General features: G+C 47.0%; 1 protein-coding gene across 1 annotated transcript in view; it reads left to right on the plus strand.

Moving 5' to 3' along the window:
• Nucleotides 1-15000, plus strand: part of tspan18b (tetraspanin 18b) — a 70711-nt gene that overhangs the window by 17024 nt on the left and 38687 nt on the right. The window contains exon 2 of the mRNA XM_063196030.1: nucleotides 14051-14118. Within this exon, the coding sequence (XP_063052100.1) occupies nucleotides 14116-14118 (3 nt within the window). The 5' untranslated portion in view covers nucleotides 14051-14115. The remainder of the gene's footprint in view (nucleotides 1-14050; nucleotides 14119-15000) is intronic.

Here is a 15000-nt window from a genome sequence, read left to right on the forward strand (position 1 = left end):
TCCTTTATATCATTACCTTAGCCATTAGAAGAGCAATGGAAGAAATAGACCATGAAGTCTAATCTCTGCCGCCCTTAATCTTTCCTTATATTCTTCCTCCCTCCTATTCTTTCTTTCTCCCTTTATCTTTCTCTCTCTCTTTCTTCCTTTATCCCCCTCTGCCTCCCCCTCTCTCTCTCCTCCTCTTTACCTCCAATGTTTTTTTCCCCCTTTTCATTGTGGTGTTTGTTTGCCTCACCCTCTGTGTTTGCATTCACTGTGTATAGGTGTGAAACTTGTGTTTAAAAGTCATTTGAAAGCCATAGACAAGTTCATTAGGGACTGTTGAAGGTGATTTAGCTGCCGCTACAAAGTGGTATGGCGTCCTTGTGCCTGCGTTTGACAGACCTTTAGAAAAGGTACGACAGGTGCTTGTGAGTGTGTGTGTGGGTGTTTGGCTGGGGGTGGATGCAGATGCGTAGCGCACAGGCGGGATGCGGAAATGACTGAGACGAGCGGTAAATTAAAGCTTGTGCGATCTCGCTCAGGGGGGTTGAGCGTAGCGAGCTAGCGAGTGGTGGACGGGGTAGAAAGTGATAACATTGGACACGTTCCCGGAGATTAGCCACGCACTCGCACTTGCACTCTCTCTCTTTCTCTCCGCTGCCAGCTTCGAATCGCAGCTACGGCGCTTTGACCTAATTAAAACCACCTGTTTGTGAGGCCACGCAGTGCCCAGAGCTGGAGCTGAATAACATTAGCGGAGATGCAGTCACGGCCAACGACCAGCTGTTCCAAAGGAGTTGCCCCGTGGTAGAACTTCACTGTACATTCTACTCAGTTAACTCAACACTTGAAGAGTACTGTACGTAACTGACAAAGTGGAGCAGTGTTGCATGTTATATTTGACTCTATAAGTGATCGAATTAACACTGAAGACTGTGGTGTGGTGTTTTTTTAACTGTAGATCATCAAGTCAAATGCAAAAAGAATGGCACTCTAACATTTGGAATGTTTTTGTAGTTCTAAAGAATAAGTACCCATGGAACCTTCCAGTCCCACTGTAGGATAATGAGCCATAGAATGGAATGCACAATGTACACTCCTTCACTACAGTCTACTGTGTAGGGAATAGAACAATGCAATCCACACACCCTGTATAATGGACTATACAGCGACTGTTGAATATTTCACACATAGCCATGGTGTGTGCTTGGACACACAAAGGGTGTAGGGTAGAGTGTCACAGTTAGAGTCTGGAAAGGAGGATGCAAAGCAGAAGAAAACGGAATGCTGTTATGGATTTGACATTTATTTTATTTTATTTTACTCTGTTGTGGTTCCACAATTGTCAAACTGTTGTTAAATGTCAGGATTCACTGTGTGACATTTCAGTCGCTCGTTGCTGTTTTGGAAAGATAATGTTTTAAACGGGTTTACGTGATTATGTGCTATCAAGCTTTTAAAAGTCATATGTCAAGTCCATCCTGTGTGGAGAGTGTTGAAGGCTCCTGGTCGAAGCAAAAAAAAAAAAAAAACAGCTTGTGTGGTGATCCCTGGAGAAATCTACTACCAGGCTATGAGCCTCCCTTCCACTGTTGCCAGATTGGGTGGTTACCTGCCCAATAGGGCTGCTTGGGATGGCTGTCTGCGGGTAAAAATGAGAAAAATCAGCCATTTGGCGTTTTTTATATTCAGTTTTATTCCCATATAAATCACTGCAATTTGATGAAATTGGGTGGAATTGAGCGCATTTTGGCGGTTTTTGAGCACCTTTTGGGCGGGATTTGATCAGACACATCTGGCAACACTGCTCCCTTCCCCCATGCAGCCTATCTACCGTAGCTGAGGTATCTGTCCGCACACATGTGAGTTAATCAATGCCATGGTGACACATTAGTGAGTTGGGATGCGTTCGCCTGTCAGATAAGGGAAGGATGGCGGGGGCTGATGCGGATGGAGGGATCTTCAGGCTTTTGTTCTATTAGAAACTTGGGGTTCATGGGGAAAAGATTATAGATCATGAAGGAGATTCCTCTGCAATCTGTAAAAGAACGATAGAAGCTATGCACATCACAGATGCGTAATATACAGACGTGCGGTCACAGACACAGACAGACGCACACCCACACACACACACACACACACACACACATACATACACACACACACACACACACACACACACACACACACACACACACACACACACACACACACACACACACACACACACACACACACACACACACACAGAGAGAGAGGCAGAAACACATACCCAAGAAATTCCTCCTGGTAATCTTCTCTTAGCCATCCCAGATATCATTGGTATGTGATGGATTCTATCAAAGCTTTAAAGCCCAACACATACTGAAATCAGAAGCCTCTAAGGGCTATTTTCACATTCTCTTCCATGAGCCTACAGCCAGCGTCTGTCATATGCTGAGACTTCTGTTAGTGCCTACTGTATAGACATGGATTGTGCCATTTGTTGCTTAGCTCTGAATTTCATCTTTGTGTTGAGCTCATGAATGTTTGAGCTCATGAATTTTTTAAATATAGCATCTCTCAAAGTCGATTTGTACGTTCGTCTACTGTACAGTACATCATGGTAACCAAAAGAGTATAGTTTTAGTTTTTTGTTTTTCTTTTTTGAGATTGAAGAAACAATGAACCAGACATATACTTAGTAGCTCCTGGATTGCTATAGCCAGGAACTCAACAAAGGAGCTATTTGGGTGAAAGGTTAACACGTCTCCAAGCTCCAAAAAGACGTCCAGTTGCTCAAAGCTTTATAGCCCAGCTTATTTTGCATACCTTGTAAATACAATTATTTTGCTAAATCCGTTCAGATTTGGGATCGGGTGTTAATGATATTATTGATTCACACCTTTAATCTGTCTCACCTCACACACTGTTACAAATAAATAGTCAGGGAAATGATTACTGAGAGGCTTTTTGAACCAAGACAATAGGATTGTATTGAAGGGATTTTACCTTGACTAGACATTTTTTTTACTTTACTTCTTTTAAAACAGATCCAGATGCTGTGCTGTTGGATCCAAAAGAACAGCCCCCGGTTTAGATGCGGTTAAAATATTGAGTCATACTTTTTGTGTGGTCTTGGTTTTAACAAAGAGACAGTTTGCCGTTGCTTGTTTTTGCCTCTGTCTTTTTGGATGTAATATACCGTATGCCTAAATGTTAGTTTTTTAACCACCGGTTTGGGAGGTAGGCATACACAATTTGCATTGCCAGATAATGAATTCATTCATTCATTGGTGGCTATGCATATGATGCTGATAGGAATGGCAATAACTTTTCTCAGTCGTAAAAGCAGGAAATTAAAGCTTTGAAATCAGTTTTGTTATGATTTAATATATATGAGGTTTTGTCTTATTGATTTCCATTTTATAGAGCATCCCGGTGGGGTAATTGAAAATGGAGACAGCTGGTTAGAGTAAAAAAAGTATCGTCCTTCTCTCCAACCATGTGCAGATGCATTTTCATAAAAGCATTGCATTTGAGTGCTGTCATCATAACTGCGGGCCATATAGATTGTTGACTCCCGTCCCGACTTATGAGAGCCCCATTTGTCTCTGCCTGTTGCCCCTTATCCATCATCTTCAGCGGCTGGTGTAGTGGACTGGGGGGGGAAATAGGGCCCGGGCACTTCTTGCTTAAAAGCTCCCTCATAATTAATGGCACAGAACTGACTCACTGGTGGGCCCAGCACTCTTGTGGGCCCCTATATTCTCAGAGATGTAAAACATTTTTTTTTTAACATTTCTGAAAATAGAGGCCCACAAGGGTGGGGTGGGCAATGCCTGCTATGCCAGATGGCCAGTCCAGCCCTGATCCTCAGTGGGTGTGTGGTGGAAACCTATTGACTTGTGTTTCTTTAGGGACCTCGTTTTGGATGTTCTCCAAGATGGCTCATGTTCCACTTGCACTTCTGCATCCACCCCACACACACACACACACACACACAAACACGCACCCACACTCTCACACACACACACACACACACCACCACCACAACCTCTATCCCCCACAACTAGGGAAGCCAACAAGGGTAGACAAAGGGGGGTCAGTTGTCCTGGGCCCAGAGCGATGTCAGGGCACAGAATTGGGTTCTCATTGCATTGTATGTATTGAGAGGAGGGGCCTTTCAGATTACTTTTGTCACGGGCTCAACAAAAGCAAGTATCAGCGGCCCTTCCCACAACAACCCCCCCTCCCCCTTCCCAACATCCCTCCATAAATCACTGTGATGCAATCACGTAAACTTCCCTTTCCCAGAGACACAGACACAGACCCGCACGCAGACACGCAGGCCTGAAGTGGTGCTCATGGTAAGCAAAATGCTTTAGAATGGAGAGGTTAACCCTGACCCCGTCCTCATCCCCGTCCCCGTCCCCCTCTTCTCCATCATAGTTGGATTGGCCATAAGGCATACAGGGAATTTGCCCGGTGGACTATTGATGATTTTGTCCTGATCCTCCCCTCGATGTTAGTGGTATCAGTCCCCATGTCGCTACAGCTGACCTCTCCGAGTCAGATTTCAATATTCATTTTGGCTGTTGTGGTCAAAATAGCTCATATTAAATGACTAAAAATGTTATCACTCACTGGCTTCATTGTCTCTCTCAATGCCTGACAGACCTTTGCTGAAAATGCCCGGCATGATATCTGGTCCCCGTCCCCCTCTCTCCATAGACAGTTCCCTGTAGAGCGGAGACTGAGAGAGCCCTCTCTAATGGCCCCTTATCCTGAATGGCCTTCATATCTGCCTGCCATCAGAGTTTGTTGACCAGCTGGTTGCCTTTTGATAAGCTCCCACCGGGCACCGCTCGCTATGTTTTCCCAGACGGAAAGGCACGGCACGGGAGAGGTCTTTAAAAGTTCTCATAGCTTGTTAAGACTTGGGTTGTTTATGGGGCGGGCATTTTTTTGCACTTGCACCTGAAGATTAAATCAGAAGGAGTGTGGTGGAGGAGCTTTTTATGCTCCAGGACAGGTGGGTTTATGCGGGTTTATGTGACCCCCCCCACCCTACACACACACACACACACACACACACACACACACACACACACACACACACACACACACACACACACACACACACACACACACACACACACACACCCCTCCTGCAGTACCCCGCCTCTGCCCAGAGGAGGAATGCTTCTAATGGTGTTATAGCACTTTTACAGGAGTTGCCTGCTAGAAAAATGTGTCTAGGCCTATTCAGGGGTGTAGCAGCAAATTTTGGGCCCTATGTACAATCACCTCCAATGGAACACCCCAATCATATGTCTTCATAATTTGGATTGTGTGTGCGGCCCCTATATACATGGGGCCCTGGTGACTCAGTCACACTTTACCCCCCTGAACGACATCCCTGGGCCTATTTTTTTCCACATAGCTCCCTGTCCTCCTCACTTCCAACACAGCAGAAGAAAATACTCCCATCTGATGGATGTTTTGGCCTGGCAACAACTAAGCCGAGAACATGCTGCTCAGCTTTGCACTTGTATTCAACAAAACAGCACACATGTGTACGCCAGATTAACCATACAGTGTCACTGACATGTGAGGTGACATGATGCGTTTATGGTTGCCTAACCACTGAACTTTCCATGGCAAGAAAAAGCACATGCCTCGTGAACCAAGAGTGGCAGGGTGTTACGGGCACACATGTGTGTTTATGGACGCTTCCTGCAGTTTGGGGTTTATCCCCACGAGGAACCGGATCCGGCCATGCACGAGGCCTCTGACACTCGTAACACAGTATGGGGGGGTTTGGAACCCGGGAACTCCCGCTGACTTACCCATGAAATCAGGAATGCAGAAGGCAGGCAGGCAGGCAGGCAGGCAGGCAGGCAGGCAAGCAGGCAGACAGGCAGGCAGGCAGGCAGGCAGGCAGGCAGGCAAGCAGGCAGACAGGCAGGCAGGCAGCGATTCACTCAGAAGCTACACTCGCTCACTTGTGTCAGTGTCACACCTCTGGCTGGTTAACTTTCCCCTGACAAGGCAAGACTACTGTACTGTCTCGCCTCGTCTCGTCTCGTCTCGTCTCGTCTCGTCTCGTCTCCGCTCCAGCACCTGTCTCTCTCTTGCCTCTCACTTCCGGAGCAGCATGGTTAATTCATTATCGACACCCCGAGGCGTTATTAATTTTCACTTATAGAATCTCCAAGGGCACTTTTTTTTCGCCTCATTGTGATTCTGTGTCCTCTTCCCCATTCAGCTGTTGTCCTCTCTCTTTGTTCAAGGAGAATTTAACCCGTTGAGATACGCTATTATACATTTGCTGGCACCAGAATAGCAATGACCTAGTCGCAGTGCATTACTAAAGTCGCTGGGTTATGTCATCATAGTAGTGTAGTACTAGGGTAGTTAACTTTGCATTGAATAGTACAGTGTTCCACTGGTGGAACAGCGTGCATTATGGGACTATGGGCATTATCGTAGTCATGGCAATTCTAGTCGACAAAAGAAAAAAAAGCACAGAGCGCTGTAGTTAATAAAAAATTGACGCTGTGTGCAGATGTGTCAGAGATTAGCTGTATTTTTTGCAGTTTACTTTAATAATAGTCGTTCAGAGTTGTATTGTTCTCCGTATTCAAGGGAGTTTTATCTGTCTGTGTGTGTGAGACAAATAGAGACCTCACTCAGCTCAGTCGTCGTCGTGGCACACTGCCTGCCTTATTAAGAAGGCTGGTGGGACTGACTTGGGGGGGGGGGGGGGGGTGAGCCTGTGCCACTGCCGCCAGCTCTGACAACCTTCAGGGAGACTCGCAGCTGGCGAGGCGAGCTTGTGCTTCTGACGCTACTTCTGCTTCTGCTTCTGTGTTTCCAGATTGGTCAGTTTCCCGCCCAATTCGGCTGCTATAGGATGGCCGTCTGCTGTTAAAAAAAAAGGGTTAAAATGGCATTTGGGCGGGATTATGGCCATAGAAATCTATAGAATTATTTGAAATTAGGAGTGATTTAGTGCTTCCAGGCGGCATTTTTCTCATCTGGCAACCCTGGCTGCTTTTGCTTCTGCTGCTGTTGCCATGAGCGGGTCCATCAGCAGCAGCCACGGAGGAGAGCGCCAAGAAAGTAAACATGTCAGACATCTTATGGTTTTAATTAAGCTCGTCAGGAGAGCAGAGCGCTTCCTGCCCAAGCTGCAAGCGGGTCACTCTCTTCACTTTGAAATAGGTATCACTTGCGCTTTTTTCCCCTTCTACCCTCACTTTTCTTTCCTCCTAACAACTAAATAAATGTTCTGTGTGCCTTTGGGGAGACGAATGGGGTGAGAGGAGTGACAGGGTTGAGGCCTGGCCTCCAGAGCCACACTTTGTTCTATATAGCACACACACACACACACACGCACGCGCGCGCACACACGCACGCACGCACGCACACACACACACACACACACACACACACACACACACACACATGCGCGTGCGCGCGCACACACACACACACACACACACACACACACACACACACACACACACACACACACACACACACACGTACAGGACACGGCAAGTGTTTGGATGGCATGACCACAGGGGGAAACACCTTAACCAACTCCCAGAAGCAGCAGAGCTGTCGGTGGAGGTCCTCAAGACCCGACTTCTTTAGACATGGCTGCTGCCACTGGGGCTGTTCTGGACAGTGTCCGAGTCTTAACATGGTCAAACATCAGAAGGATCACGTATGGTGTTTACCATGTGTTTTAATGAGGAGGGCCCCCCCCCCTGCAATTGAAAGCAGATGTTGGCCAGCACTTCTTACAAATGCCGGACGCCAGCAAAAGTGCTCTGGGATTTTATCTAAACTAGGCGTCAAGTGGAGAAGAGCCCCCTTCCACATTCCCCTGTTGCGCAACCTGATGATGCTGATGTTTATAAGACAGGGCTTCCCAAACTTTTCCATGATAAGGTCCACCCCCCCCCCCCCCCCCCATACCGTATCTATTCCAGTCAAGCACACACACCCCCCACCCCCCGCTTACGAGGGTCGTGCCACACTATTTTTCTGTGCATCCGCTTTCACAACCATAGTCTAGGTCTATCAGTCAGTGCCCAATGGCGATATAAAAAAATGAAAGCTTTATTTAACGATAACAGCAGTAATGTTCAGAGATTAAATAGACTATTATAATGCATTTCCCAATGGGAATACTTTTGGTTATTTTTTGTTTATTTTGGTGTTCACCAGTTGTTTAATTTATTTAAATATTTTCTTTTTATTTTGCGATGCTTTTCCAGACAACCTCGCCCTGCTAGCGCCCCCCCTCGTGCCCCCCCAGGGGTCCCTGACCCCACTTTGAAAACCCCTGTTATAGGACACAAGGAAGAAGGCTCTGGTCCAGCATCTCTCACTGTGCTATTTTGGGTGTTTTATTGGCGTCCTGAAGACTTAAGCAATTGTTCCCCGGGAATCCGTTGTTATTCATTATTATGTTTTGTTTAGTCTTCAGTTTCTCAATGTATCGTTTGGCAAGTTCATGCATGAATACTGAATACACACACTAGCATGTACTGTTTAGTTCCAGAAGTACCAAGTGCAATGGTATTTATTTGTTCTTTTTGCTACGTCCTTGTGCAATGGCCACATGTGTTTAAAAAGGGGGAAGATGTTGTATAACCTCCATGCATTCCCTGTGTTCACTGACTGACTCCAGTCAATAAAGAACAAGAGAGAGAGGGGGGTGGTGTGGAGAGAGAGGGGAGAAAGACAGAGAATGAGATTGAAAGACAGAGAAAGAGAGAAGAGAAAGGCACAGAAAGAGATTGACAGTCAGAAAGAGTAGGAGAAGTAGAAGAGGGTATGGAACAAGAGAGAGCTAGTTGCCGTCTTCTGTTTTTGCAACTCCCGGAGAAAAAAGACTTCACTCTTAATTGTGTCCCATGGGCCCCAGCTTAACCTTTTCCCGAGCTTCCTTTAGCCCCCTTCCTGTCCCTCATGGTCATAGTCTGCCCACCACACAACACCTTTCCAACCTCTTGACCCGAGTCAGACAACTCTTCTCTTTAATCGGCCCGGCTTCAAAGCGGTGTTTTGATGCTCACCACCCGCCCTCAACCATCTTCCTCTCCTTGAGACATTCATCTTAGTTTGGCCTTGAGGGGCTTGTGAAATGGAGGACGTTGGAATTGGAAAGGAAAGGAAAGGAGAGGAGAGGAGGAGACTCACTACTTGGCCAGGAAAGTCCAGTTATACAATAACAGCAGCAACAACAAAGTGCTTTGCTGGTATCGAAGTTGAAAATTGCCCTCCCAAGGACAGTCAGCACCTTAGTTTGCTGGACTTTCTATGGGGGGCACAGATGTGTTCGAATTTGTATTCCCCCACCGACACCACTCTTGCTGGAAATATCTGTCTCTTGGGTGGTTGTTGGCAAATATTTTACAGCCTTATGATGACACATTTCACCACCACAGCATTTCTGCCAATCCTGTACATATGTACCATGGCCTATACTGTAGTTTTTCGTGTGAAGAAGGCCTGCGGCCATCAACGCTTTTTCCGGCGGCGAATGACGGAAAGCGCTGAGAGGACTTGTCAGTCATCGTCCAGTGTCGCTTCCTAGCCCCAGGGGGGGTCGGTGTTTTTGGGATGAGAAGCTGAGTCAGAAATAGAGGGGGCAGGGGCGTAGCAGGAAACCGTGGGTCCCATGTACAATCATCTCCAATGGACCCCTCCCAGCCATATATCTACATTGATCAGACACTGTGTGGGCCCCCTATATACAGTACATAGGGCCCTGGTAACTCAGTCACACTTTACCCCCCTGTAGGACACCCCTGAGAGGAGAGGGGGTACCGTCACTGTGCAATGAGGACAAGGGCACTAAGCTGACAGGAAGAGTGCAAGGCCACAGCATGCGAGAGGATATCCTTTATTGCCGTCCAGCCTCACACAACAGCCACAGCGATGCACTGAGCGGGACACTGACCTTTCTTAGACCCCAGCTCTCACGATATTCAGCATTCAGAGTTTTTAGATGCGTCCTAGCATCTCTGTAAGAGGGTATGTCCGTCCGTCCATCCGGCCGGCCGTCCGTCAGTCTGAAACACGTTTTTTTTTAATCGGCCAAAACACAGTCTTCGTCGCCATCGGACGCATCTTGGTCCGCCTGTCGGACTTGTTATTTAAGCATTAAACAGTAGTGTTAAGTAATAGTAGTGGTTTTATTTTCATTATCTTTACGATGCTGATACAACTATGTACATTCTCTTTAGTGTTGTTTGTAGCCTTCTCTCAATGGCCGTGTCTGTACCACTCACCCTCTTGTATACTTGCGTTTGGTTATCTATTTGTTTGACTGGTGAAAGTTTGTTAGACTGTTCTCTTTGCCATTGTTGTGCGGATACAAAAAGTGCTGTGTTCATGGCCAACGCATCCATTAGAGGAAATATGACTGCTGCACATGCATAAATGTCAACAGAGACCAATCAATTAGCGTGGCAATGAATGGCCCCAGTGCACTCTGGTCGATCTTAAATGCCATTGATTTGCGCCAGTAAGAATAGGTCCATTTAGAAGGCGGCCACTTGAGAAGATGCAGATGAGTTTGAGGATTGTGAGCTCCGCTCGTTTCTTTCTCTCAGCCAGCCTGGGTTGACCCAATGGCACTCCAGCAACAACCTCCCTCCCTTGTGTGATGCAGCCTTGTTCTTGTGCCTCATTCTGATGCAGCGCTCTCTCTTTCTCTCTCTCTCTCTCTCTCTCTCTCTCTCTCTCTTTCTCTTTCTCTTTCTCTTTCTCGTTCTTGTTCTTGTTCTCGTTCTCCATCTCTCTCTTTGTCTCTCTCTAGTTCTCCATCTATCCCTCATTCTCTCTCTCTCTCTCTCCCCTCCAGCTTAACCCCCACCCCCTTCTCTCTCTCTCTCTCTCTCTCTCTCTCTCTCTCTCTCTCTCTCTCTCTCTCTCTCTCTCTCTCTCTCTCTCTCTCCCCTCCAGCTCAACCCCCACCCCCACCCCCATCTCTCTCTCTCCCCTTTCCGTGTACCTTCAGCACTCCATCGCTACTAGATGCAGATCCAATTGGTGCTCCACTTTTCCACCCATTGGGTTGCTATGGTTACAGTACAATAATGACAACTCTCCACAACCTTGCTCAGTGTGAACCAGCGGCACTCCAAATATGGGCCTTGTGAGGTCGCGGATTAGAGACTGGGTTGTGTTTCGTTTTTTTTCCGAGTGGAGCTGAATAGATCTTTCACAAACCTGCACCATCTGTTAACCGTGTGAATGGAAGACTAAGGATCTGGCCATGGGGCTCCTACCACTACACCTTGATGCATAATCACAGAATCACAGAGTTCTGCTGATTGGCACTCAAAAAGAGAAACAAAAACCCAGAGCTGATGAAAGCATTCAACGAGCTCTGAGTCTGAGTACAAGATGATATAATCTTGTCCTACTCTACGTTAGCTCTCTGGTAGCATCCATCATCAGGGTGATATTTCCTTTCCAGGAAGTGGATGTTCCTGTCAAAAGTGCGTAATTGCTGAGGCATACAGGCTCTCAAACTTCATCACTCAGTGTCCATTAGGGGATGTGATTGCTTGCGGTGGAGGGGAAATAACACGCTCAATGACGACTTGTAGTGTGGTGTGGTGTGGTGCGGTACGGTGAGGTGTGGTGTGGTGTGGTGTGGTGCGGTGCGGTGCGGTGCGGTGCGGTGTGGTGTGGTGTGGTGTGGTGTGGTGTGGTGCGGTGCGGTGCGGTGCGGTGCGCTGCTCTGCGGTACGGTGAGGTGTGGTGTGGTGTGGTAAGGTGAGTTGTGGTGTGGTGTGGTGTGGTGTGGTGTGGTGTTGCCAAGGTGCGGCAGCGTGCCCATCACAGCCTCCTCTCACTGGTGAGACCGCCCTGCCTGCGTGCAGCGACTAACGTATGCAAATATGCAGTGTGGGACCGCATGGCATCGCAGTCATCCTTTTGAGCTGTTTTCCGTGTGTCGCTTGTCGTTTCTCCGCCTGTCTGCCTGCCCGGCCCGGTCTCTACCTCCTGAGCAAAACGTGGCCTAGATTCCAGTATTTCCGAGAAGAGATTTTTTTTTCCTGCTTCCATATGCAGCATTCCTCTGCCTGCGTTTTCAGCCGTCACCTCCCTCTCTCCCTGCCTTTGGAAGAGACACCAAAGCGTTGTCATACCAAACAAGGTGGCTGGCTGAATACATTTTTCCCTAATTCCTGTGCTCTGCGCTGCTGTGACAGGAATACCAGCTCTTAATTGGCCCCGCATCACCTCTGCTTTTCGCCTTGCAGCTGGAAGAGACTTGTGGCAGCAGAATAGTAGCCGGTTATAGGAGTACAGCACTGGCTGGACTGGTGGTATGGCACACAGGGCATTTTCCCGGTAGGCCGACCTGTCCTCTGGGGCCAGTGCTCTTAGATATTTTTATTGGCCTGCTATTAAGAGGGATCAGCCCATTAGTACATATTCAGTAAAGACAGTGAACTTGTGTAAGGGGCCAGAGTATTACATTACATTACATTGCACTTAGCTTATTATCCAAAGCGACTCATAACTATTTAGATACAGGGGATTGGTTACAGTCCCTGGAGCAATGTGGGGTTAGGTGCCTTGCTCAAGGGCACTTCAGCCATAGATTGAAGAGTAGGGAGAGGTAATGGTGGAATTCGAACCTGCAACCCTCTGATCTTTAATCCACCTCCCTAACCACTAGGCCACCGCTGCCCCAGAGTAAGCCTAAAATGCCTGGGCTGTTTTTTGATCTTAGTACAGTCCAGTACAGAGCAGAGGCAGGCATAGACGCAGACACAGCATCAGCAGCAGCAGCAGCAGCAGCAGCAGCAGCATCAGCAGCAGCGGCGGTAAGCAGCAGTAACAACAGCGAGGAGAAGTTTGGAGCATTTAGACTCATTAGCCAACCGCAGTCAGGAAAGCGCGCTGGCAGTCAAAGTGAGCTACAGGTAATTAGCTAGGATAGCTGGAGGCCATAAATTATTCATGAGTGCAGATGCTAATCAACATTAACAGCAAAAGTCACGATAGAGCAAGAGGGGAGAGAGAGAGAGAGAGAGAGAGAGAGAGAGAGAGAGAGAGAGAGAGAGAGAGAGAGAGAGAGAGAGGGAGAGGGAGAGGGAGAGAGAGAGTGCAGATGCTAATCAACATTAACAGCAAAAGTCACGATAGAGGGAGAGGGGAGAGAGAGAGCAAGAGAGACATAGAGAGAGTAGTTGGGGGAAAAAGAGGACAATAAAAAGAGACAACAAGAAATAGGAAAAGATAGAAAAGCATATGGAGGGAGGGAGAAATGGAGAGGTACAGACGAGAGAGAGCGGGAAAAAAGAGATATTGGGGCAAGCAAGGAACGTGGGATACAACAATGAAGGGGTAATTAGACAAGCGGGTGGAAGCTCTGAACCTAATATCTCGCGGCAGATATGAATATTTCATCTGTTTCCAACACAGCTTACGTTCTGTCGCTCGCTCTCTCTCTCTCTCTCTCTCTCTCTCTCTCTCTCTCTCTCTCTCTCTCTCTCTCTCTCAGCTTACGTTCTGTCTCTCTCTCTCTCTCTCTCTCTCTGCCTCTCTCTCTCTCTCTCTGAGCCTTTTTTCCTCATTCGATTAAAGCCACTCTGTCCCCGTTAATTTTGCCCTCCAGCTGTGCGGTGAGAAATTCACACGGTTAAAAACACGGCTGCCTTTTTCCTCTTCTGCCGCCACGACGCCACGCTGAGGGAAGTGCAGCATCAATAATGAATCTTAAATCTCGTCGTTTAAAGGCTGAGGCTTTGAGTCTTATTTCATCTCAGGATTCATGCAGCGTTCAAAAAAGGAAAAAAACTCACGACCTCATCTCTGCATATGTGCCAGCCACCCAAATCAAAAACCACAAACAAGAAACTCCTGAGGGGGGATTGTGGTGGGGCCGCGTGACATGTTGACATGACATCCCTCTTTGTTCCATAAATGTAAATCCATTACGTTTGTGCCTTACAATCATCAAAACAAAACCATGAAAGGCACACACCAACCTTTATTTATGTTTCTCTCTTTCTGTCTTTTTCTCTTTTTTGTACAGCTAATGAAAACAGAGGAAGAGTGGCAGGACCAAGATCAACACTGAGTGGAACAGGAGGCCACATCATGGTACGTACACAACAGAATGCAATATAGGATGACTGTGTTTACGTGAGCCACATCATGGTACGTACACTATACAATATAGGCCTATGATGACTGTGTTTACTTGTGCCTGCCTTGAAGTCGCAACAGCCTGCAACATACACAGAATTCCCCTTAACTCTTTGCGCAGAGTCTATGTTATAACCTTACTGTCACCAAAACTGTATGGCTGTCTTAATCTGTTACTCGACTCTCGACTCTCTAACTGTTAAATTAATACTGCAAAGGTACTGAAATCGTCTGTTTTAAGCACACATTTGAAATAAAAGGGATTTAACATGTACATTTACAATACACTGAGCTAAGTTAACTGATGCTTTTATCCAAAGCGACTGGACAGTTATTGTATAGAGTGTCGGCCACAGTCCTTGTAGCAACGTGGGGTTGGATGCCTTGCTCCAAGGCACTTCAGCTAAGCATGATATGCTATTCAAACCTGCAACCTATTTCTATTCTAAGTCCAATTTCCTCACCATGATGCAAGGCCTGCCTGACTAATTGATTTAGTGCATGGCTGGAGGAAAGACTTGTTACAGGGCTATTACATCAGAAGCCATGGTCCCCCCCCTAGTCCTCTGCAACACATTGCTGAGAGAAGCAGCTTTAGCTAGGAGGACCAGTAAATTATGAACGTCTGCTGCAGTGCATACCATCAATTCCAACTTTAGCAACTTTACAGTAATTGAACACAGGATGTAACAAATGGCCAAAGCGAAAACAAAAGGTCATGTGTTCAGCATGCAGGTAGGCTACTGGAACTTGTGAAATGGATGGTGGTGCAGCAGTGTATCCTTCATTACCAAAACATTGCCCCGCAGTATAATCAAGATATCGCAAACTTATTTA

This window comes from Engraulis encrasicolus, chromosome 4 (assembly GCF_034702125.1).
Source record: "Engraulis encrasicolus isolate BLACKSEA-1 chromosome 4, IST_EnEncr_1.0, whole genome shotgun sequence".
Lineage (NCBI taxonomy): Eukaryota > Metazoa > Chordata > Actinopteri > Clupeiformes > Engraulidae > Engraulis > Engraulis encrasicolus.